At 40.2% G+C, this 20,845-nt stretch overlaps 4 protein-coding genes across 6 annotated transcripts; 2 read left to right on the forward strand and 2 right to left on the reverse strand.

Annotated features, from left to right (window-relative positions):
• Positions 1-735: 735 nt before the first annotated feature.
• Positions 736-2,142, reverse strand: LOC135489249 (coiled-coil domain-containing protein 12-like). The gene has a single exon (XM_064774509.1). It carries the CDS (start codon positions 2,139-2,141, stop codon positions 1,644-1,646), a length of 498 nt encoding a protein of 165 aa, XP_064630579.1. The 5' UTR covers position 2,142; the 3' UTR covers positions 736-1,643.
• A 431-nt stretch (positions 2,143-2,573) lies between these two features.
• Positions 2,574-6,644, forward strand: LOC135489310 (cell growth-regulating nucleolar protein-like). Of its 3 annotated transcripts, none has more exons than XM_064774609.1 (8): positions 2,574-2,646; positions 3,323-3,464; positions 3,807-3,927; positions 4,225-4,332; positions 4,549-4,827; positions 5,153-5,297; positions 5,476-5,600; positions 5,902-6,644. In XM_064774609.1, the coding sequence occupies exons 2-8, from the start codon at positions 3,343-3,345 to the stop codon at positions 6,040-6,042; spliced, it is 1,041 nt and encodes a 346-aa protein (XP_064630679.1). In that variant the 5' UTR covers positions 2,574-2,646; positions 3,323-3,342; the 3' UTR covers positions 6,043-6,644. The 3 variants fall into 3 exon arrangements, with proteins under 3 accessions (XP_064630679.1, XP_064630680.1, XP_064630681.1); XM_064774610.1 differs by lacking the exon at positions 2,574-2,646 and adding an exon at positions 3,031-3,216; XM_064774611.1 differs by lacking the exon at positions 2,574-2,646 and adding an exon at positions 3,059-3,109.
• A 1,071-nt stretch (positions 6,645-7,715) lies between these two features.
• Positions 7,716-10,505, reverse strand: LOC135489381 (uncharacterized). Its single transcript, XM_064774720.1, has 5 exons — positions 10,345-10,505; positions 9,633-9,781; positions 9,446-9,529; positions 8,794-8,920; positions 7,716-8,424 (listed from the first exon to the last, which is right to left on the reverse strand). Exons 1-5 carry the CDS (start codon positions 10,502-10,504, stop codon positions 8,327-8,329), a joined length of 618 nt encoding a protein of 205 aa, XP_064630790.1. The 5' UTR covers position 10,505; the 3' UTR covers positions 7,716-8,326.
• Positions 10,506-10,678: 173 nt separating this feature from the next.
• Positions 10,679-19,821, forward strand: LOC135489280 (uncharacterized). Its single transcript, XM_064774565.1, has 11 exons — positions 10,679-10,775; positions 11,151-11,942; positions 12,720-13,208; positions 13,605-13,680; positions 13,882-13,959; positions 14,551-14,589; positions 15,890-15,984; positions 16,126-16,372; positions 16,853-17,060; positions 17,279-17,406; positions 17,900-19,821. The coding sequence occupies exons 2-11, from the start codon at positions 11,184-11,186 to the stop codon at positions 18,064-18,066; spliced, it is 2,286 nt and encodes a 761-aa protein (XP_064630635.1). The 5' UTR covers positions 10,679-10,775; positions 11,151-11,183; the 3' UTR covers positions 18,067-19,821.
• The last annotated feature ends 1,024 nt before the right edge of the window (positions 19,822-20,845 follow it).

A 20,845-nucleotide genomic window follows, 5' to 3' on the forward strand; every position in this document is an offset into this window, starting at 1 on the left:
GGCGACCAAAGGTAATACCACAGCCAAATCGTATCAAGACAGCTGGCGACCAAAGCTATATGTCACAGCCAAGTCAGATCAAGACGGCTGGTGACCAGATGTATGCATAATGTTACAGCCACGTTGGATCAAGACGACTGGCGACAAAATTAGTGGCCAAGTCGGATAAAGACAACAGGCGACCACAGCAAAATAACTGTTATCCTCCAGAGGCTAATTCCTTTTGGAATGTGTGCAAATCCGAAATGATAAGGACCATTTGCATTTTCGTCACACAGAGGACGTGTCTGGCTGTTCTAGGCAGGCTTTACTACCAGTTAATTGTTTAATAGCAATGTAGATCAGGGACCAAGGACAGTTCCGCAGCCAAAACATATCCATATGTCACAAGAAAGTAGACCGAGTGAACAAGGACAGTTTCACAGCAAAAGTACTGATTTCACATCCTTGTCACAAGACTTCAGCCACAAGGACAGTTTCACAGACAAAGCACCGATTTCACATCCACACCCGTCACTGTTGGGTCGTTTTCCCCCCCAAGCCTCGTTTCACATGTTTCGTCGCTAAGATCGGGTAATGCTAGCTATTTTACATTGAAACTTTTCCCAAGCCCAGTTGGGATCCAGGACGCCCGGCCTATGGAGGTTGCGGGCCAGGGGTACGATACACTTCAAAAACCCTGCGGTACCAAAAGAATTAAAAAGAGAGATTCTACTGAACTTCAAAATAGCATACTTTTACATGACAAAATCTTATTTTAATGAATCAATGCTGACATTCTGCCATGAGATACACCACCTCAGAAAGCATGGAACATGGACATAATCACATCATCCAGCCAAAGGCAGGAAAATATTTTCAGAGTCACGAAGTATGAGATTGTGCCATTCAAACTTGTTAAAATAGGTAAACACTGTGGTAGTCTAAATGTTAGTAGCCAACAGGTTCCTCGTTCATCAAAAATGATGCCACATAATATTGTTCCGGGCATACATGAACTGTCCCTACATGAACTATAAAATGTTTTCCCAAGTAAAAGTAAAATCTTCACAATAGTTTCAGGAAGCTACTGTTCAGGAAACTGCTGTCCTTTTAAATAACCCGTGTTATATAGTAACCTTCACGTCATTGCACCACAGATCGAGGATCTACAATGATGACTCGATTCTGCCACAGTCACTTTATGATAGTCATTGCAGTTTCTAAAGGTTTCTTGACAAATAACCCGTGTTATAGTAACCTTCACGTAATTGCACCACAGATCAGAAGATCTACAATGATGACTCGATTCTGCCACAGTCACTTTATGGTAGTCATTGCAGTTTCTGAAGGTTTCTTGACATGGCTTTGACGTTGAACTCATTTCAGACTCAAGAGTAGATCATGCACTGACTATACCACTCCCTGAAGTCCCTCCTTAGTCCTTACATAGTTGAGTTTAACAATGAGTTATACTTTCTTTACATCTGTAGTGATTAACCACTACACCATACCACTTTGTTCTTTTCTCTCCCAACTCAACGGTGGTCATTCCATCATCCTGTGGATCAACAACAACAAAATATAGTCACATCCGATGATTGACATCCACAGCGACTGCTTTAATTCATGTTGTAAAAATGTAACAAAGTCACCCATCAACCTCAATCATCGTCCTCATCTGCTGCAGGTTGCACTGCAGCACTGACCACACCAGCAAGATCCTCATTTCCCATTTGCAGCCGATCTCGAATGAGCTCCGCAATGGCACGTTGCGTTCTGCGATCCAACTTTTCTAACTTCTTCGCGACATCCCTTTTCAAATCCCAGTCCGGTTTTCTCGGTGCAAGATTCACCAAATCGACTTCCTCAACAACTGGCTCAGGTCTAGCAGCTTCTAACTGATCTTTGACTTTGTCCCCAACCTCAACCGGCTTGGGTTTTTCAACTTCAACACTTTGTTCTTTCAGACGTTCATCCTGAGGTTTGTAGCTCCTGAAAATCGGTTTTGGGAGGGATTCGCCAGAATCAAGATTAGCCCTCTTGTCGGGAGGTTCATTAACGTCCCCTTCCAACTGTCTTTGTCTATCTCTCATTGCTTTTAAACGTTCTTTTCTCTTATTTGCTTCATCTTGCATTTTTCCAACTTCTGTGGAAGCCATGTTTGCTGAAAGGGTTTTCTGTGGGAATCCCCAGTGAATGACGTCACGCATGTGAAAATACGCGTTTTGGTGAAATCCGGAAAAAACTAATGAGGAAGGTTTACTCATTTGCATAATGTATGAACTTCGGAACAAGAAGCGCCACTATCGGTGCTGAGACAAACCAGGCTGGTGGGAAAAATTTGTACCGCGTTAAAGGGACAATATAGGAAGCAGATAAGCAGGCAAGATAAAGTAACACAAATTCGCCAATAGGGGTCTCTCACATCTCACTGATCGAAATGATTCACGCTTTACGAGGAATAGTGCTGAATATTAATCAAAAAGTTGCATATTATTCCCGCCAAAAAACAGCTGCTGCACCGATAGTGGCGCTCCTAGGTTCCGAAGGTGTATTATGCAAATGATTAAACCTCCCTCATTCAGTTTTATTCGGATTTCACCAAATCGCGAAAAATACACGTGCTTCATATTTGTAGAGTTTGTTTTTTATGTGAAAAAGGAGGTAAGCAATGAATGTTCTTTTTATTTATTTATTGGGTATTGTTCGATTATCACAGAGATCCAAAAGAATTGATTAGTTTGAAGGATAAAAGCTTGTAAAGGTGGGGCTTTTGATCATGTCCGAAAATAGGAACCAAAATAAAGCACTGGGGGACTGGTGCATTTCGATTGTCGTATGTCATTTGTTAACTTGTTGCATGATAGCAATATTTTGAGGATCCCAGCCCACGGCCATACCATATGAACTATGCCCCTTGCCAAAAAAGCTGACTACGAGAATGTTGCCCCCGAATCTAATTTCCCACTTAGGGATGCCCTCGATCCCTCCCGACCCAGCATTTGTAGGGCCCAGCCCCAGGCCGTGCCTTGTGCTTTGGCCTGGGAGAGGGATCAACATTCAACGACAACGTTACATTCCCCAGCCCAGGCAGAGACATTTCGTCAGTGACAAAAGCGCCAGCCAGGTCAGCTCTTGTCCGGCAAGGGGCATATTGTACATTTTTATGTATGATTTGGCCCAATGACATGACATGAGTGTGACACCGCACCAACAGACCGGTCGTACTTTTTTGTTCGGGAAGGTTTCGCAATCCTTGATACAAACTCGTCTCCGGGCCCAAACTAAAGTTTATGGTAAATTGACATATTTTACAACCATCTATAATTTGTTTTTCAAGGTCCTTGCTGATGCCTCGAGATGGTTGTGTTTGCCTGTAATTCCTGTGGGGAGTCCATGAAAAAGGCACAGGTGGAGAAACACTCGTACAAGTGTCGCCAATGTAATGTCTTATCATGTGTTGATTGTGGGAAGGAATTTTGGTAAGTTTCCCTTAAGTATTTTTCAGTAAACTTGGTAAGTTTTGCTGAAGTATTTTTCAGTAAACTTGGCTTGTTCCCAAGGCCAAGCCAGCAGTTTGTACTCGGAGTGGTTGCGTTTTCTATGGTTAGGTGTGGAATACGTCATCAATCCCAAAAAAATTAATGACTAGGCTAAGTATTTCAGTAGTTTCTAAAAATAGTCCTTATATTCAAAAGCCGGTACCAAGTAAGTCAGGGTCAGTGTTGCAAAAACAAAACATAGTACTGATGAGTTCTCGGACATGGTAAATACTAAATTCTCAAACCCTGGACCTTCAATTTTTTGGGCGATTTTACTTCCAGGGGTAATGATTATCAGCAACACACCAAGTGTATTACTGAAGATGAGAAATATGGCGGAAAGAACTACAAGCCCAAACCAGGAGCTAATAAAGGAGAAATAAAGCAGGAACTTTGGATCCAGGTGCGCAGAAATCTTCAATCTGTTAGGTGCCGCAGCTTCCTTTATTCATGGTGTGGTCAGATCCGGATTGTTCAAGAGTGTCTATTTCTGATAGTTTGCTTGGTCACCACCAGAGGTCATACATGTGCCCCGCTAACCGCTTGGTTAAAAGAATATTTTGATCAATTATCGAACGCTAAGGATGTATTTGATTTTAGTGCAGAATCAAATTGCACTTTACAGTTGTCTGAACACACAGCTTACATATCTTATTCAAGTTATGGTTTTCCTTTATCATTGTGGTCTTTTCATTAACAGCAAGTTCAAGATGCTATAAACAACACAAAGGGCAACCCAAAGCTTCTGGGACTCCTGGAAAAACTCAAAGACTATCCAAATATTCCCAGGAAGAAAGTGAAATTTGAGGTAAGATAAATCAGCATTTTCTTGTGACAAGTATTGGGCAACTGGTTACATTTAATATTTTTGTGTTCACTGGCAAAAGGTGGCTCGACGGATCAGTTTCCTTACTTAGCAATACTGGACACTCGATCAAAAGGCAGAGAACTTCAAATGACCATTTTGATTCAGCGTCTGTGTACTTTTTGTTTCAAAACCTACAATTGCTTTGTTATATTTCAGAATTTTGTCAAAAACAGTTTACGCGTGAGAGAACAGTGGTTGATAGACCAAGTTTGGGAAGCAATGGCATCTAATATTCAGAAACCGCCAACAAACAGTACTCCAAATTCCGCGCCGCAAAAGAATGGAGAAAACGGAAAAGCAGAATCTCTACCAAGTGTGGAATCGACTGATGCAACTTCCCAAGAAGAGACGGAGCGAAAGAAAAGTAAACGAGAGAAAAAGGAAGAGAGGAGCAAGAAACAGAGCAAAAAACAAAAGAAAACAAAAACTGAACAGGTTGGAGAAAATACTTCGGAATCCTTCTTTTTGGGACTTTGTTTTTTGACTGACAGTGCTGTCCTTAATCAAGCTATTTCCTGGCCGCTGAGATCAGATCCAATGCAGTTGTCAGTCTTTTGACTTGAAAGTTTTGGGTGTACTGGTAGAGAGGTGCCCAATGTCTTACCGGGTTGTTAGCTAAGGGGTGTCCTTCACATGTACAAAATATGCGGGTATTATGAAATTAGTCAGACGGACAGGTCAGTGCCAACAGCTAATTCTTTAGCTATGCACTTGGGGCGCCACCACTAATTCCCTGAAACCTTCTTCTCTTGACTTGCAGGACACTGAGGAACCCCAGCCGAAGAAAAGTAAGAAGAGAAAACGGGACGACTCAGTGGATGAAGACGAGGAGATTGTGCAGCGGGAAGTTACCAAGAAGAAGAAGAAGAAAAAACATTGCGATGAAGAGGATGAAGTTCAAGAAGGTATGAAGTATGAAGGCCTAATCTTGATGACGAGAATTGTACATCATTGTCTAATTGACTGTCACACTCATTGAAGAAATAGAAATTGGAAAAGAAACGGCCCAGGAAGTTTATGCATATCACAAAGTGATGTCAGGCTTTTCGTGCACATATTTTAATGAGGGCATTTACCTTTCAGCATTGAATACATCGCAAACATCAGTGACTTCACCTGTGAAGCAAAAGTTCAATTGGGAGCAATGCATTCTACAAGTATTGCGGAAGAATGAGAATGAATTGAAGATAAAGAAACTACGAAAGAAGGTGAGTTTGTACTTTGAGCACCAGTGGAACTAGCCCCAAGATTACATGTAAATGATATTGTTTTGAAAGAATATTGCTTGATTTTGAAGAGGTAAATGGAAGAAGAAAATATGATAGGCGTGATGTTATCGTAATGTGAAAGTACAGGACTGTGGCTACATGTAGCATTGTCTTCAGTGATCATGCCGTAAAGACTAGTGACCAAAATCGTTGACCACAAAACTATTGATAATTGAGGAAATAAAAATTTATTACAATTTGCATAGCAAAATTGAAAATAAATGTTCTCTTTTTTTACCAGGTTCTGAATGAATACTTGTCATGTTGTGGGGACCAGAATAGGAAGTCGGATGAACAGTTGTGGTCGTTGTTCGAAAAGAAAGTCAAACATACATATGGACTAAAAATTCAAAAAGAGAGAGTGAAGTTGATCGAATCATGATTAGTGCCCTACGAAATTGTTACTGTACAATGCATTTTAATAGAGTTTATTCTGGTTACGAATTGAGGAGCTGTCTGTAAAGAATGTTCTTTATTCAAGGTAAAGGAGAGGGGTCTGAAAGTGAAAATTTAGCAAGGATTGCGGGCTTGTTCTTGCCTATTGTAGGGGGTCCTAAATTCCTGTCATTGATGCAAACAGGTTCTTTATGGGTGGCTCCCTAACGCTGCTGCTCTTATATTGTTGGGCAGTGAGTGAGCAGTTCTGAGGCCTATTCCCTCAGGTGGCTATTAGCTTTGGCTCTACGCACACGACTGACAAACTGATGATGAAAAAAAAGAAGTGTTTATATAAATCAGAGCGTTGTTTTTCAGCTGGTTATCAAGAATACACTCGATGAAATGAAACAATTTAGAGAATTTGACTTGGTTCAGGGTTAAGTGGCAAAGATCTTAGCATTTTTATTCTCCTGAGTAAGTCGAATAATTCTTCTGTTTATGGTGATGAGCATTAATGTTTGCTTATCACTGATTGCATGCATTGATGTACATGTAATAATTGTTGAATTATTTTGTTAATTCTGATGAGCTACATAGAAATGTAAATGTTGTTATTAAATCATTCCGTATTTTATAAATAGTTCTGTTGTCAGTTACAATGGCTTTACTGTGAAGGGCCTTAATACTGTACATTTACTACAGAGATATGCTGGTACATCGTCAATGTTGGCCTAGTCCACACTGCCCAGTCCCATGATACAGTGAACTTTTTGCCCTCATAACTGTTCCACAGTATCATATCTCTACCTGTCATCCTGGCCTGGTCTGTCCACCAAATCATCGAGTCTAAGTAAGATGACAGCCTTGGATATCAAAGTTGGCTTCCCTAATGTTGACTGGTCATATCAAGGACTTCAACCACCTGTCGTCCTTGTACACAATCCTTCTCAAATCTTGGAGTGACACTGAAAGCCCTCATGAAAGATTGTGTCCAAGTGACTAAAGTATTCTATCCTAGACCATGTCATGAACATCGTCAACCTACATGTATCAACCATATCCAAGAACATTTTAGTACATCCTTGAATTGAGTCGAAAGCCCTGAATATGAAAGGCTCCAAGTGACAATAGTTGTCCCTTCTCAACCATGTCATGGACATTATCAGCCTGTCGTCCTTGTCCACAGTCATTGGCATAACTTTGAGTGACATTGAAAGCCCTGAACATGAAAGATTGTGTCCAAGTGACTAAAGTATTCTACCCTAGACCATGTCGTGAACATCGTCAACCATATCCAAGAACATTTTAGTACATCCTTGAATTGAGTTGAAAGCCCAGAATATGAAAGACTCCAAGGGACAATAGTTGTTCCCCCTTGACCATGTTATGGACATTATCAGCCTGTCGTCCTTGTCCACAGTCATTGGCATAACTTTGAGTGACATTGGAAGCCCTGAACATGAGAGATTGTGTCCAAGTGACAACAGTATTGTACTCAAGACCACGTCATTGACACCAACCTGTACGCTACCTTGAATCGTATTCTAAGCCCTGAAGATGAAAGACTTGGTCCGAGTGACAATAGTAGTCTCCCCAAGACCACATGATGGAAATCACCAACCTGTCGGTGTCTGTGTTTTCACAAAGAATTACAGAAAAAGCTTTTCTATGGTCAAATGGTCTTTTTTATTTACAAATACACACCGTACATACAACCATGTTTACAATCACTGATAGTGGAGCACAAGGTGAAGCCTGAAGATTTTCGAGACAAATGTAAGTCAGATTAAGTGATTTCATATAGAATCTACGTCTGTTGAAATAGTAAATTTCCAACTATATCAGTGCACAAGAATGTCATTATACATGCTTCCCGAAATTGGTGGCTTGCATTGGAACTAACTTTTTCCCCTTTGTCCGTCATCAAAGGCATTCAAGTGTGTTGGTCAACCATGACTATCTCCTTTGTCCCTCCACCATAAGGCCTAGTTTCCCCTTATGACATCACTATTTCGGACACTCAGCGCCCCATTTCTGGAAAGGTGTATTGGATGTTGCAGCCTGCGATGCAGAGAGAGCTGGAGTCACAACAGAGGTGTTGACAGTGACGGCTCAGGACCGTAATGGTGGCATTTAAAAATATCAAGTTGCAGGAGTTAGTGACATCTTTATTTCACACAAGCGTCATCAACGTCAGATGTTATATAATTCTGCACTTACAAATCTACGAAAATCTTTTCACACAGAATCACAAAGTCTTTTCTACAAAAAAGTGATCGATAGCGTCCCTAGCTTTCACTTTCGTTGTGTTTCACTCTTTTGAATGGGTCGAACAGAGATGGATCACTTAGATAGGAGGAATCCTTGAACATCAGTGGCATGTAACCTGAAAGAAGAATAACAAATGGTGATTAAAAGTTTCTGAAGTGAGTAGATAAGTTTTGATTAGCAGTTATTACCAATCATTAATCAAGCATTTGGCACTAATAGGCCCACCATTTGGCTTCGTCAATTTTTGTTTGTTAAAATTCAATCAATTGAGAATCCATTAGAAAAAGAAATATAGCCAATTAAAAATTTCTGTGACGACTTAAAGCTGCAGTCTGACCTGATCGGCAAAATCAACAATGGCGAAATGAAACTCTGTCAATGAATTGTGCTTTATGGCTCATGTTGTTCCTGTCAAAAACCAGAACTAGACACCTCACTGGCTATAGCATGTCACAGATAGCTATCTATTATTTTCAAGACTCACCAAATCTTCTTGCCGTCCTTATCAAATGTGATATTCTGCCCTGCATCGGTCTGCAGAGTCCGGTAATATGCCTGCCAAAAATGCGCCCAGTATAAGGAGAGACAAACTGACTTAGTAACTTTGAATTCTGCAAAAGAAAGACAGTAGAATGTACATGTATTCACTGATTTCAAGTATCAGTTGCACCCCGCAATCAATTTATTTAATTTGCTGTGACCTGCAATCCATGATTGCGTGCAACAGACATTGCTTGTTTGCAGAGTCATTGCAGGCGCCTGTGACAATAATCAGTGATTGCAGTGACCTGTGCGCGTGATCAATATCATACCCGTAGATTGCTGGTTTCACGTGCAGGGGAGAGAGACGAGTAATAGTTTTGCCATACCCAGCAGCTTAGCTCAGGTCTACCCAATACCAAGCTCCCGATTGTTGTATCATTTTTTACGTCATACACCAACAGTCAGGATGTCTGCATCTATTACCGTACATGTAATTTGAAAAAATAAACAAGTCGATTTATTTGCACAGTCATCAAGATCCTGAAGTGAAATGCAGGTACATTTTTTTGTACAGCGACATCACACCCTTTAGTTCTGACCTTGTCTGGTACTACACTCTTACAGAGAAATATAGTCAACAGTAACACACTTACTTTATAATCTAGTTCAATATTATACTGGCAAATGACACACTTTTTATGCGGCTTCTCATATGGGTTTTTCATGTCGCATTCAGGCTGAAATGATAAAAGGAAAAATTCAGAAAATTTGCAATTCTGGAGCGTTGAAACAGGCTACTTATGGCAAGTTGGGAATCAGACTCTCAAGACAGTTGCTTACCATATCTACCATATCCTTGTCAAGTTCATTTGACTGTTCTTGTAAGATTGATTCCAACTGCTCCATTGAAAATTCATCATTAGCTTTCTTTTCTTTAGAATCTGCCTCCTGTGAATCAGTTGTGGATACAGATGAAAATGTTCTTTGTCCTGAAATGAAGTGAAGACATTCTTAAGTATTCAGGAGGGCACAGATTGGACTTTAGAGATGGTGACTGGTCGGGTCATGGGTAGTTGGATGGAAAGCATTTACACCTTCATCCTTCACAATACGTCTCTTGCCACAAAATGGCAATTATGCCCTGAACATTGGTATTGTCGTCAAAGATGCCAGACGACGTTGTGAGGCTTTATTGACCACAAAGATCTATCATTGTTCAGTCATACACTTTTATCTCGGACACACAGCTGGTCCATTTTGGCACTTGAGCATGCAGCCCTCTGCCCTCTCTCAGTCTCTGACTCTGACCCTAAGCTTCAGTATAGTGCGAGTATTAGTGGCCCGTGGGCTGCCACAGGCAATGTCGAACAAATTACTTTTGGTCTACTCGGGTAATCCATTACAACTGGAATCCTCTCCTATGATGGCCACAAACTGCATATTGCTCATTAACCTACAGCGGAAATCACCGAGAGAAAAATTAGGTGTCAAAACTGCAAAAAGTGATCCGATATATCGGACGTGATGATCTAATTTCGGACAACTAACTCACCACTGCATATAAATCGTTTGCGAGAAACAAACGCGCGAATCAACGATGATGATCTTTGGCATACATTTTGAGTGACATCGCGTGTTAAACACTGATTAGAACGCCAAATGTTGGTGAATTTGATGAAATTTCGCGAAAGTGTGTTCATAGTGGCTGCCATCTTGCAATCATGGGCTGAATAAGTTCTTTTTTCATATAACTAATAATATATGAAATACCAAAAAAATTAAAAATAAACAATCATAAGAACATTTTTTAATCTTAATTTTAAAAGAACTTATATATTTTTGAATTGAGTAATAAGGAATTAACGAAAGCTTATTCTGTGCGGGATGACCGAGCATCAAAATGGATTCCAAAACAAATATTTTTCAGAAATTCCTTCAGTAAATGCTGCAAATCAACACTATTCTAGTACAAGGAAACATCAAGTGAGCAAAGTTGTAAAGTATGATGATAACAAATACGTAGTATATCTACTTTTACCCTGATACATCATGTTCAATGACTTTTTGAACCTATTCTTGATCCTGATGCCACCTAAAAAACGAACAGATAGGCTAGCCTGCCCCATAATAGTGTGATAATGTCAATGATGTCCAGGCTGTTCTGTTGGCACCAACCACAATTTGTGCTCCTACTGCCAAATGTCAGGTAGTGATGGGGAAGACACGTGCACATCATGACATTCAGACAATTTTTTTGCGGTGCCTGATCTGATGACGGAGAGGCTGGCAAATAAAAATCAGTGACAGCGAACATATACATGTAAATAAACTGCTGTTACTCTCGTCTTTCACTTTCAGGTGGGAATTCAACCTGTTCTCTCAAAAACCATCATGGATAATGAAGTGTTACCAAGCTCAGCCTGTGATGTGAACCTGGATTTTACGACTGGGATGGAAGAAGATGCAATAAATGGAAATGGATCCCTTGCCTTGGATGAAAGTCTCCTGATTGAGGCTGGTTTTGCTGGAGATTCTACAGAGATGAAAGTGAATGGAGACATGGGGGCCAGTGCCCCAGAGGCAGTTGGGTCAAGTTCTCCAGATGTGCCTTGTTCAGAGCAACAGTTGAGTGGGATATCTTTGGATTTCGGAGGAACTGGTGGTGCAGAAACTGCTGTTGAAGTATCAGCTGGTACAATTTGTCCACCGCCGGCAGGATTTCAGGACAGTTCACCTCGATCGTCCTCAGCTGCTGGAATGTCAGTAGACTCTGAGCAAAATGGTAGCACAGCGGATGTGAATGGGTTGTCCACTGACCAACACTTGGACCTTGGGGTACATTTAGATTTTGGGGAACCTGACGCTGCAGTGCAACCTGTTAGTGTTGGTAATACGATGGCTACATCGCTGGAGCCAACTACTGACCAGAACACAGCAGATCTCGGTGATAGGCCAGCAGATGTTGCTGAACCACCTGTTGATACGGGTGTCTGCATCCACTTGGAATCCAAAGATGAACTCTGCCACCTTAGTGAACCAACAGTTCAGACTGCAGCTGTAGTAGAAAACAAGGAACAGGAGGAAGACAAACTTAATCCAGAAGAAGAGGAAGCTGCCATGAAGTTTCTTCAACTTCAAGCACAGAAAAAGGTAATGAATTAATGCAAGTATCAATTCGTGTCTTGTACCCCCCCGCCTCAAGGGTACGACACCTTATCACCCTATAACGACATCTTAAGGCTCAAGCATCACCCTTTTTTCACCAATGCTACTTTTTCTTTCGTCAAGACATCACCATCAACAATATATCAGTTATCACCATCATATTAAGTAACCGGACTAATTTTACTGGGTAAGGCTGTATGTTCGACAAGACATCGACACATTAGCATCCTTATTCTTTCCAGCTTCGCCAAATTTTCACTAAAGGAAAAATAAATACTACTCAAGCATCGGCAAAGATTAGTGGTGATAGCTTAACTACCCTTGAGGAGGGGGGGTACAAGAAACGAATTGATACTTGCATAAGTGTTCTATCATCTGTAGCAATCGCTTACATATGTTTGTATGTAGCACATTCTATCACTTTTCAAAATGTCCCTTTTGAAAAAGGTGCTCGTACAAGAGAACATCTTAGACAGAGTTGCATACAAGTCTACCAGAAAATGAATTTTTTGGATTGTAAACCTTGTGGGCCGAATTTACAAAGGGTGTTTAGCTTAAAACAGCGTTTAATGTCTGAATAGACAGAGTCAGGGCCTTGCAGGGTTTCTTCAGGAAAACCGCATTAGGCCCTGAAACTGATTATGTAGAATTTACACGCGTCTAACTCTTAAACACCCTTCGTAAATTCGGCCCTGTATGTCCCTGAAATACATGTAAGTTTGTCTGTGACATGTCTAATCCTGGCCTGTTGTTTTTTTTCAGCAGGAAGACGAGTTTGATGATGAATTCGACATTGAAGATCTGCCAGCCAAGCCGCCAACTGTAGCAGCTAAAGCTGGTCCCACCAAGGTTACCGTCGACCCAGGGAGAGTTGGTAGCAGTACGTTTTATACATCAGGACAGACTGGGGAAGAAGTCATGAGCAAAAGTACAGTTTCAGATGTTAAGGTCACACATGAAGAGAAGTCCCAAGTCAGCGTAGGAAAGACCCAAATCAGCCAAGAAAAGACAGAAATCAACCAAGGAATGACCCATGTCTACCAAAACACGACTCAAGCTGAAAGAAGTGTTTTCTATACTGAGACTACTAACACTATAACTAAAGAGACAAAGGAAATTATTGGTGGAAGCATATTTTATACTCCTGCTACTGCTGCACAAAATAATGGTAATATTGGTGGAAATGGAGATGGAATTGTTAGACCCATGACTGCTGGCAAGGAAATAACTCAGCTAAATGAAAACTCGGAGGTGAGTATAACTTCAAATGTCTTTTGGGAAGTTAAGATTGCATTGGACACCTCTATAATCTAGCCACTGGGTTGGAGCATGTCTGACGTGAGTAAATCGAGCTTTAAAACACTCGAAAGTGTGAGTACAGCTAGTACTTCTTTTGATGTACCTGTTCGAGTTTCTGAGTTTGGGTCATCACTTTCTCAAGAATATTCTAGACTGCATGCTAATGGCAAACTATTACTTGTCTGACAAATTTTCTAAATGGAGCTACACTGTATGGTTGTCTTGAAATGCTAAAGTTTTCAGTCGAATTTTATCTCTTGATTAGACAATCTGTGTTTATTTATGCTGCATTCAAAAGAATTGTCTCCTTCAATTCGCAATGCGTTTTGATATAATTCTCTTTTTCAGGCTTCCTTAGTTCAAACAAGTGGTTTGGTGATCGATCCAAATGAGAGAAGTCAGGATTATTCACTTGATGGTAACAGTAAGTATTGGCTTAATATGAGAATGAGAAAAAAGGTTGTTTTTGATTTTTGGATGAAGAAAATCTCCTGACAAAGACATGGTGAAATAGTTATTTTTATCAGAGCCAGGTGTCTTTTCTGCCAAGTAGCCTATTATTGTTTCACTGTTACATGTCTTAGGGAAAGAAAAAGTAAACTGAATTCTACAATAATATTTCCAGAAACTGGTAGTGGTGCAACCTCCCATGCTCTCCAGGCAGCGAAAGCAGAGTGGGACACAGTCGAGACCATTACCCCAGGTAAATATTTGCGCAGCTGCTTTTCATGTTTTGTCAACAAGCATAAAGAGGGAAAGAAGTGGTGCCTCCATTAGCGGACACCACTCAGTTAAGGACACCCTGTCTACTCCGTTAGGTCCCAAATTTGAAACTTACATTAAATTTGACCTCTGTAAACAGGCCACCTCTATCATGTCTAAATTAAGCTTAACTTTTGTCAATCCCAAGGGTGTCCTTCATAGAGAGGTTCTGCTGCAGACTTTATGGCTCAATTGAGAAATTCATCATCCCGTGCCGAGTAAGATTGTAGAATCCTAGACCGCAGTTTCAGCTGATTCTGCGTTTGGGAATCAGAATTTATTTTCTTACAGTCAATTTGTAAGCTTACTCCTTCCAAATTCACTTTTCCTCCATACCAGTTAGATATTTTTGTTTGAATACAGTAAGATTGATATCATGTAGATCAGATACCTTTACCATTTTTGTAATCCACCTGAAAAAAAGGCCAAACAGTTTTATCAGTGGAATATTTGGCGGTTTATAATATAGTAATTGCTTTATTTCTTGCACTCATTCGTTTATTTTGTTTCTTTTGCACTATTTTCTTCACAGCAGTCGAAGGCGATGACAGTGATGACGACAGTGTCGAGGGTAAAATGCACAAATGTTTTGTTGTTTTGAGGGATTATCATAAAACTATCAAAAATTTTCGAGTGCCAAGACGGAGAACAATCAGCCATTTATCCTTTTCGCTTGGCATGACAGACCGATCTTCTTATGAATCTTAAAAGCCAGGTCTGTTCTTTCAAATTTGAAAATCAAAAATTTGAGTAAGAGAATTTTTGGTCTTGCGTACTGAATATACTGAATATACTGAATACTGAACGTACTGAATATTTCAAAAATGTTGTTATGCAGGCTGATTCAATACAAATGCTATGCATGCCAAATCTTGTTGCGTTTGCGTGAATAATAACCATGCTACTGCTATGTTTATTTCTGATTATCAGTATATCAGGATCAGAATGGATGTGAACAATGTCCATGAACAAAGTTAACCACACCTCTAATTTCAAAAGAAATTTGTGTAAAGTTTCATTTCTAAATTTCTTTGAAATAAACATGAACACCATTCCCAACTTATCTTTGTCTTTTACTCGAAAGTGGTGATAGTTTTGATAACCCTCTCCGGTGATATGTAGTTGTAGAATAACCTCTTAACCCTTTCTCCTATGTAAACAGCTGAAATAGTGACTCATCTACGAGATCTTTTCTCTCTGCCAATCTGTTGATTTTGTAGTGAATGTGGAATGGATAGTGCGTGTATACAAAAATACACCCCCTTGTATTTCAACCTGTACAGTGTTCAATGTGTGCATTCAAAAATACTCCCTCATATTTCCAATAATGTTGAGGGCTACAGTAGGTAGTTTGTAACGCCATCTTTTGTGCTGTAACTAACAAGATATAGTGCTCATACATGTATAGTGCTCTATTAGATAGTGCTTACTGATATCTGATCACTTTCTTTCGCATTCTTGGTCCTGCTACTTTTTAATCAGTGATGGAATACCAGACTAGACTGAATGATAAGTAAAAACTTGGTAGTCATGGTTGTAGAGGAGTTTTCACATACATGTAAAGGGCTCTGTTGAACAGACATGAGAAGGACATCTGCTGATTGTTTGCAAAGATTGATTTAGGAATCTAAATGCACTTTAAGAAAAATAGTGTCGTTAACAGTTGTACAATACGCCATTACCAGAAGATGTGCCTTTACTTTCTAATATAAACAGTCTTGGCTCTTGTGTGTTGCTGGGTCATAGTTTCTGACACATACCAGTTGTGAAACAAGACAGATATACATGAACATGTACATTTTAAATCTGAGTGGAACCATGGGGGGAAGTTTTGATCAGTGAGAGATCAGATGATGTACTTGATTTTTTAGGGATTACTGGTGCTGCCCATGTGAAGACCACACCGTCCATTACGTACGAGGAAGGACTTGCATGCATCAAAGATTCTAATTTGATCCGATACAAGGTAGGTGTATTCTTTTCTGTTGCCTTCATGTATGCTGCTGACTGTTTCAACCATGAAATTATGTGACGGTCACATCGGGTAGTAAGTAGCTTTTGTACTTCATTCTTCAAAATGATATTCCTCTTTTCAATTCTCTTCCAGTCTCAAATCCGTCCAACAGTCCAGCGTGGTGCTTGGGGTTCATTCAAACATGCCATCTTCGGACCCCCTAAATTGCACAAGAACTTGGTCTCGGAAAAAGAGATTGTTTTTCTCATCGCTGCCTGTCCTTTCGACAACCGAGAAGACCCTCACTTTCAAATTCTGCAGACGATTTATAAGAAGTTGACGGGATCTAAGTTTGATTGTCAACGTTATGGTGATCATTGGGAATTGATAGGATTTCAAGGTGAGACATGGTGCATATTAGGCATTCCCCCAGTTATATAATCGTTGTCTCAAGATGCCCTTTATATTGTATTAACCCACTGTGGGTGAGCCAGTCATGATGTCAAACCTTGATACTGCACTGGCCCTGGGGAAATCTTATATCGTATCCCCACTTGTCATTACGGTAATATGGAACTACCCAACTCCCAGCTGCTTTTCTGCCAAGAAAGAAGAAACCTACTGACATTAAGTCTTTACAGTGTAGTTTAAAGAAACCTACATCAAGATGAATTTAGTGTAAAGACCGGCCTTTTCCACATACCAAACACCAGGTGGAAGGCACTTAGAGTTTCTGTATACACTAATGCCTCAATGCATTACAGCCCTCTTCACCTCGATAATTCTCCGAAAAGTCGGCCTTGAAGGAATCGACACCACAGTGGCAGGTCTCCGTACTTAAATCTAGACCGGCAGATGTAATATCCTCTTTATCTTCCAGGAAACGACCCGTCAACTGACTTACGAGCCACTGGCCTGCTTGGTCTGCTAACCGTCCTGTATTTAGTGATGGATGAGAAAACGGCGTCTCTAGCCAGAGACATCTACAAACTGTCCCTCCACGAGACACAGAACTTCCCATTCTGCGTGATGAGCATTAACATGACTAGGATAGCGTTACAGGGTTTGAGGGAGGAGTCGTTAAATAAGTAAGTTGGTCATGATGGAAAACAGATATCAATTATAAGAAATAAAGAATTTTCTAACAGGGAAAATTCTTCTGTACATGCTTAATGGCTTTTGAACAAAATTTTTTTTGGGTAGGGGGGTTACAGCTGGGAGGATAGCATAATGGCATACAAACATTTCATCATCAAGAATAGCCTTATCGTTTTGAAAATTCTCTGATACACCCATATCTTTTCAGAGAGTGCAATAGACGGCAGTCCGTGATGGATGTGTTCAACGATATCTACACCGGCACATATTTATACATGTACCAGCTCTGGAAATCTCAACATAAAACTATCAAAGATTCTGGATACGTTATCAAAGGTGCGTCAAACAACTATATTTTATGCAAGGCCTCGACAAGATTTCTCAATCAATCTTGCACAAAACATGATGCTGGTACCCTCTTTCCCACAGTAGTTCTTCTTCTCGTGTCTGTTCCCTTGAACATGTTGAACAGTCGTGCCTTTGTGACTATAAAGTACAGATTAAATTTCAGGTACACATGAATCCTCTTTTCCACTTGCTTCAGTACTTCAATGAATGAAAATGTGCCAAAGACCGAGTCACAAGGCCAATAGAACCAATTGGTGCCTTAGTGCTTTTGTGAAACAACTCATCCAACTTGGAGGAGGAATACTCCCTAGAGAATGAGGCCTCCAAGTGTGGAGCGATTGGTGAAGAAGAAAAAGTGGTCCCAAAGTGGTATTTTGTGGGGACAAAGTCGCACCCAGAATGATGGGATAAAAACCTTTTAGGGGGTTGTTTTAATGTTCTATCAATTGTTTCATCAAATGAATTCTATGTTTCTCTTCAGATGTTGAGACGTTTGTGAAAAAGAACCCAAAAGGTGTCTTAAAGAATCTCGACACCTATCTCGCTGATCGTAGCTCGGGAAGAGCCATGCTCGAGGACGGAAACATTTTGAACTTTGCCGGTGTCTGTGATATGGGAGCTAATGAGGAGGACGGGGACTTAGTGTAAAGGTTATTTTTGTGAAGGAGTGGATGTCCTTATGAAAGCTGTTTCAGAAAAGTTATTGTGATATACATGTATATTTTGATGTTGTACTTATAGTCAAGTTTCATTTGACAGACAGAATCCACTGAACTCAGAAGATATAAGGAATGATTCTACAGAGTTTGCCGTCGCTGCTAAGCTTTAGATTCAAAAATAGCAAACTTGGCTGGAAACTGCTGCAGTTTTTAACAAAATCACTGTAGTGGGATCAGTCCTATCGTGCCGAGTGCTGGGTCAAAGCTGAGATGGTTGTCAATTTCTGGTAGCAATAAGTCGTAACTTGTTGATTTTTCATACCGGTAGACATGCTTGTGTGCTGTTCGATTCTTTGAAGAAACAGCTGCTGCTTGTCATCATGATTTTTAAAAACTGTACGTTTTAGTGCATGTCTTATCCATCCAATCGAGTTAATGTCTTATACCAGGTTAGTTGAATTACATTATGTGTACCAAGTACGTTTCACTTGAAATATGTTGTCCTCGTCAAATGCCCAACTCATCCAACAGCATCCAAAACAGAAGACTCTAGCTTTAGTCGACCACCAGGGTCACTTTGGCTTTAAATTCAGCTTGTTTAGAAGTGTTAGTTCGTCTTGTTGATACTATAAAATAGTTCAGTGTATAAGATGTACATGCAGCATGTTTACATGTCACTGTGTACAGTTCATCCCTGCGCAGTAGTCTTTCTTCTGAAGTATATCTTTACTTGGTCAAATCTTAAAAGCTTGACAAGTGTTGTGTGTCATTTCAACTCCATATCTGTCTCTGACCCCAAGTGCCTACTTTTGCCAGAGCTGGTCATGTATGCAAGTATCCAGTTTATGCGAGGCTGATATACGAGATAGGTTTGCCGTTATGTAAATTGTTTTTCGGATAGATCAGGCCAAAGGTACTTGGCTGACCTCATGTAACTAAAACGGCAATAGTGTGATCACAAATAGTAATGTTACAGAGCCCTGGGCAGGCGTTGTCATAGTTGACTGACTTTAGTTGACACCGAGAAAGAGCATTTGTTATGCCTACCCTAAGGATAATCTAGTGTCGTGCAACACCACTATCTTTTGGTAAATGTGATTTTGTCTCATTTCCGAATTCAACTGAGTACCTTTGGCTTGAAAAAATATGAAAAACATTTTAACTGGATTGGTATCAAGCTGCTGAGCAGTGTTCAATTGTCAATGTTAATATCCGTCTAGCACCAGAAGATATTCATCAGGAAAATTTACTATCATTGTTGTCATTTGTCAAGAAATCAAGATTTCTTCTGTTGATTGATATATAAGCCTTTAGTTGTCTTTATCATATTACTGTCACGTGTGGCATCCTTTTTTCATGCCAAATTAGAACTAGACGTCTAGAAAAATCTAGGCTAATTCTGCAATCAGAGCCCGAGCCTTGTACTTATTATCACCGTCCAAATATATCAGATCCTGTCCAAATAGTACAGATATTAAAGTGTCCATTTCTCTGTTTTGATATACAGTGGAACCTCTCTTGGAAGACACCACTGTTGGCAGGACATCCCTCTCTATTAGGGAAAGATGATTTTGTACCCCAAAGAAGATTTTGTGGTTCTAAAGGATTTTGGTCATATGTGCTGTTTACAGCTGACAGGCCAGTTGCATTCAACTGGTGATAATGATAAGCATCTTTAATGTATTATTGCAACTATTTTGTAAGCACTCATTAAAGTGTAATAAACATTGTTTTATATTGTGAACATTGTTTTTGTTCTCATGTTTTTGTTCTCATGTTTTTGAGCCAGACATTTGCACTACATCACTGGCAGATTGAGGCAATCTCAAAGATGGTTGCGACATTGTCCTCGGATCAGAATGGACCTCCTGTCTTCCTGTGTTAAATACCTTTTCCGTTTTTAAATGACACAGGGCACACCAAATGACCTTCTCCTGTCTGACTACACTAAAGATCGCAAGAGCATCCCTTTGTTGAGACGCATCCTTAAACTCCGATGCATTCCATTTCGTCATCCTGATCGTCCTTCCTGTTTAGGGGGTGACAAGGCGAGGCCGGTCCACTGCGTCCGGAGTGTATGTTTCCTGTGTGAATAAATGAACGCTCTATCAGCTGAAGCCGTACAGAATCCTCCCCGACATATTGTAAACCGGGGTACAATATATTTCTTCTGAAGAGCTTAAAAAAATTATCCTAACCCGAAAAGCAGTGACCAAACCTATTGTCAGCTTGCATGACTCACCTGAGGGCATGCACAATAGGTTTTTTAATACAATAGCTATTCATGTGTAATAAACATCATGAATGCATGAAGAGGTTGATAAGCTCAAACCATTGTGGTGGAGTAGTTAAGAGTCTATTGTGTTTGATCTCAATTTAGCATTGTGTTGCAAGGACACTTATCAGTGGTTCTTTGTGACATCTTGTGAAGAAGTTGACCATGTCTTGAGGGGATAGTGCTACTTTCCTCTCTCCTGGTCCTTTTCTGGTCTTGGGCTTTCGGAGTTGTGCAGCAAAAAATAATGGACTGTGATCATTGTAGAAACTATAATGCACAATGTATGAAGTCATCAAACATTTGCACCTGTCACCTGTGTGGAGATGGCGACTCCCTCTGATTGCGTAGGTTTTCTCCCGGTATGCGGGTTTCCTCCTACACAATATTCCAATTCGTCATGCGTCTTCCTTGGAATGTACAACAAAGTTTTTTGAAAGAGAAACAGTTCTTTTCTTATTGACTCACCTCTAGTCTTACATGCAACTGTTCA

This window comes from Lineus longissimus, chromosome 6 (genome assembly GCF_910592395.1).
Source record: "Lineus longissimus chromosome 6, tnLinLong1.2, whole genome shotgun sequence".
Lineage (NCBI taxonomy): Eukaryota > Metazoa > Nemertea > Pilidiophora > Heteronemertea > Lineidae > Lineus > Lineus longissimus.

What these genes read in the sequence shown, in the direction of transcription:
- LOC135489249 (XM_064774509.1), bottom strand. Translation starts at nt 2,141, where the DNA reads ATGGCTTCCACAGAAGTTGGAAAAATGCAAGATGAAGCAAATAAGAGA.
- LOC135489310 (XM_064774609.1), top strand. Translation starts at nt 3,343, where the DNA reads ATGGTTGTGTTTGCCTGTAATTCCTGTGGGGAGTCCATGAAAAAGGCA. An exon ending in AGCAGGAACTTTGGATCCAG is followed by an intron (nt 3,928 to 4,224) that starts GTGCGCAGAAAT and finishes TTTCATTAACAG; the next exon opens with CAAGTTCAAGATGCTATAAA. An exon ending in GGAAGAAAGTGAAATTTGAG is followed by an intron (nt 4,333 to 4,548) that starts GTAAGATAAATC and finishes GTTATATTTCAG; the next exon opens with AATTTTGTCAAAAACAGTTT.
- LOC135489381 (XM_064774720.1), bottom strand. Translation starts at nt 10,504, where the DNA reads ATGGCAGCCACTATGAACACACTTTCGCGAAATTTCATCAAATTCACC. An exon ending in CAAACGATTTATATGCAGTG is followed by an intron (nt 9,782 to 10,344) that starts GTGAGTTAGTTG and finishes ACTTCATTTCAG; the next exon opens with GACAAAGAACATTTTCATCT. An exon ending in ATATTGAACTAGATTATAAA is followed by an intron (nt 8,921 to 9,445) that starts GTAAGTGTGTTA and finishes TTTCTTTTGCAG; the next exon opens with AATTCAAAGTTACTAAGTCA.
- LOC135489280 (XM_064774565.1), top strand. Translation starts at nt 11,184, where the DNA reads ATGGATAATGAAGTGTTACCAAGCTCAGCCTGTGATGTGAACCTGGAT. An exon ending in AGCTAAATGAAAACTCGGAG is followed by an intron (nt 13,209 to 13,604) that starts GTGAGTATAACT and finishes TCTCTTTTTCAG; the next exon opens with GCTTCCTTAGTTCAAACAAG. An exon ending in CTAATTTGATCCGATACAAG is followed by an intron (nt 15,985 to 16,125) that starts GTAGGTGTATTC and finishes ATTCTCTTCCAG; the next exon opens with TCTCAAATCCGTCCAACAGT.